The sequence below is a fragment of the Chelon labrosus genome (assembly GCF_963514085.1).
Source record: "Chelon labrosus genome assembly, chromosome: 6".
NCBI classification, from domain to species: domain Eukaryota; kingdom Metazoa; phylum Chordata; class Actinopteri; order Mugiliformes; family Mugilidae; genus Chelon; species Chelon labrosus.
In genome coordinates this window covers 27,189,067-27,192,237 of record NC_140342.1, presented here as the reverse complement: position 1 = coordinate 27,192,237, position 3,171 = coordinate 27,189,067, and the positions used below count along the sequence as shown (strand labels likewise).

Below are 3,171 nucleotides of genomic sequence, written 5' to 3'. Positions count from 1 at the left end.
TTTCTGTAAACCTTTTTTCCTCTGAGCCCTCCACCCACACAGAGTTGAACTGAGTCCGATCACCCACCTGAAGCTCATATCCTGGTAAATTGTTCAGGGTATTTAGAGGTTTGGATGATTAAAGATGCACTTTACACTTTGAAATCAACAATAAGAACATTAACTAAATGTTATTTTATTGATCAGACACCTCTGTGATTAATGTCTGATTAGGATTTATCCACTAACAGGTCCAGTTAGAGGACCATGAACTTTCAGTGTTCAGCTCTCAAACAGTTGAATTTCCACTGACACACTGACCTGCTGCTAATGAAACTATTTCATGACTGTTAATTAAACACATCCTTCATTTGATCAACATTCAAACTTCAGCACTGACTCATCAAACCGCTGGATGATAGTTTTTAACAGTCGTAGCTTCAAATCAGCTCTGCTCTTTGTTCATCTATGGAAACAACAGTGTCGTCAGCGTAGAGTTTGACATCCACACTGACACATTTATATTAGAGAACTAATACACAAACTAAATGATCTGAAGACACAGAACTGAACCTGGTGGAACAACCACAAACACTAGATGTTCATTTTGATTTAAAATGTCTTAGGAACAATCATCAAATTACTTTGGGGTGTCAACATAATGAATCTTTAGACAAGAAGAAAAACAAAACACCATTAATTTTTTATACTTGTTGTATTTTAATAGAACAGAATAAATGGATGAACACACTGCATTGTATTTCTATAAGAAAAAAAAAAGAAAGCAAACATGTTGTATTAAATGTTGAAACATCTACAAGGAAGTTAATTCTTTAACTGGTGTAATATTTAGAAGTTACAATTAAGAGATTTGATAAAGAAACTCTGATAAATCTATCTGACTACACATTACAACCAAAGCATCATGACTAACATTTGTGAATACTGATCAAAGTGATGAATGAGATGAACTGATGAGATCTGATGGAGAGAAAAGACCAGCAGAAAACAGTCAGTCAGCATGTGTGGAGTTGGTGGACGGTCCCTTGTTTCTGAGGCTCATCAGCAGAGAGAGTCCACAGCAGTACACCAGACTCTTCACTATCAGCACTGTGTACAGGAGACAGAGCAGCTTCACTTGATATTGAGACGGGACATACGGAACCTCTGAAACAGAAAAGGAGTGAAATGTTTGGAGGTGCAGTGAGAAATGTCAGTCCTCTGCTCCTCTGCTCTCTTTGACAGCGTCTCCACATGAAGCTGAATCACTGCTGAACACAGTCACCAAGCCTTCATTACCTTGTTGGCTTTGGGGCTCTACTGTGGCCTTCACTGTGTCCTCCACTATGACCTCCACTGTCTCACCCTCGTGCTTGACGTAGCAGCGATATCTATACTTGTCCAGATCATCTCCATCCACCAGCCTGATGGAGGCGCTGCATTCCGACTCTCTGAGCTCCAGCTGCTCTCCCTGAGCAGGGGTCAGCTCCTCCAGAGGGCCGTTCTCCTTCTGTCTTTTCCAGGAGAACTGGACCAGAGGAGGAGACATGGATGAGGCCAGACACAGCAGGGAGCTCTTCCCCTCCAGGTGGGCTCTGGATGCTGCTGGGTACACGCTCACCACGGGCTTCACTACCTGCTCATCTGAAGTTTGACAGCACACACACATTCACACAGTCAACAGCAGCTTCCAGCACTGCTCTGCATTCAGTCTGATCCTGGAAACTACATGGACTCTGATCACTAAACTACTCATCAATACAGAACAAAGTTCAACCAGCATTAACCTTTTCAGCAGTCTGAGCTACAGTAGCTCGTCGGATGTTGGATGGGACCACAAGGGTCAATGATCCTTTGCTGCCCATGACCACCCTGTCTCTGGTTCTTCTCCTTCCTTGGACCACTTTTGATAGATACTGATCACTGCAGACCAGGAAAACCCCACAAGAGCTGCAGTTCTGGAGATGCTCTGACCCAGTCGTCTAACCACTTCAACGGTCATAATGTTACGGCTGATCGGTGTACACATTCAGTATACATTATAATATATCTTCATGAAATTTCGATGAGTGATTTCGATAAATAAAGGATTATCTTATTTTATCTTCATCAAAAGACATTATTTGCTGGTTTTGAATTTGAATCCAACAACACGTTTCAAAGAAGTTGGGACAGAAACATGTCGACTGTGTTTCATCACGTCGTCTTTTATCAACTCACAGCTGCTGTAGTTTAGAACGGGAAATATTTTACAATCTGATTTAATATAAGATTTTAGCTGTTCCTTTATTTTATTTTATTTTATTTGATTTGATTTTAAGAAAGGCCTTCCAGAATAAGACGTCATCTGGATAGCAGCATTTGTTGCTCCAAAACCTCTACATACGGTTCAGCATTAATGGTCCGTTCACAAATGTGCAAGTTAATGAAGAGCAGCCTGCAGAGCCTGATCACCAACATTCAACACTGCTTTTCATTTTATGATATTATGGATTTTAGATCATGAAATCCACTAATTATTTTCAGACTGTGTGGTGAACCCTTTCACCTCCATCACCACCATTTATTTGTACTTAACGTAATTAGCTGTGTCATGAAATTAAAATAAGCAACTATTCCTTTATAAAGAAATAAAAGCATTTTTATATTTGCACTAATTTTAATTACATTAAATATTTAAATCATTTACAAATAAATGTTTGTTCTTACCTGTTACATACAGTTTAGTTCCAGAGCCAAAGGTGTAGTAGCCCCTGTCACACCGTGAAAAAGACTAATACAAAAACCTGTGTGCCGTTGAGAGAGTCAGCTGAGGTGAACGAGTCCAAATGAGGAAGTAGGATCATATTTCAGCTCCATGATGTGTTTCTCTAATGTTCACATCAACATGACTGTCTCTTCTTCTCTTTTCTTTTAGCCACACTAGCAGCATGGCTCTGATGTTAATGTCAGTGGTTCCTCAGTCCACTACTTTAGTAGCGTGAGCTCCCGTGAGCCAACTCCACTAGAGCGCTCAGCAAGCTCCATGACGTCATCAGAGACAGCTCATCCTGATGACGTTATTCTGACAATGAGAGACTTCAATCAGTGCAAGCTATGGACTGTATTCCCCAAATACTACCAACATGTGGACATTCCCACCTGCAAGAAAAACACCTTGGATCATGTGTACAGTTACATATGGGGTGCATA

The 3,171-nt window shown here is 40.6% G+C and overlaps 1 protein-coding gene across 1 annotated transcript; it reads right to left on the bottom strand.

Moving 5' to 3' along the window:
* Positions 1-1,192: 1,192 nt before the first annotated feature.
* Positions 1,193-2,745, bottom strand: LOC311488935 (uncharacterized protein; the record flags this gene model as incomplete). The annotated part of the gene is made up of 2 exons (XM_084545804.1): positions 2,689-2,745; positions 1,193-1,623 (listed from the first exon to the last, which is right to left on the bottom strand). The coding sequence occupies exon 2, from the start codon at positions 1,526-1,528 to the stop codon at positions 1,193-1,195; it is 336 nt and encodes a 111-aa protein (XP_084401930.1). The 5' UTR covers positions 1,529-1,623; positions 2,689-2,745.
* Between the last annotated feature and the right edge of the window lie 426 nt (positions 2,746-3,171).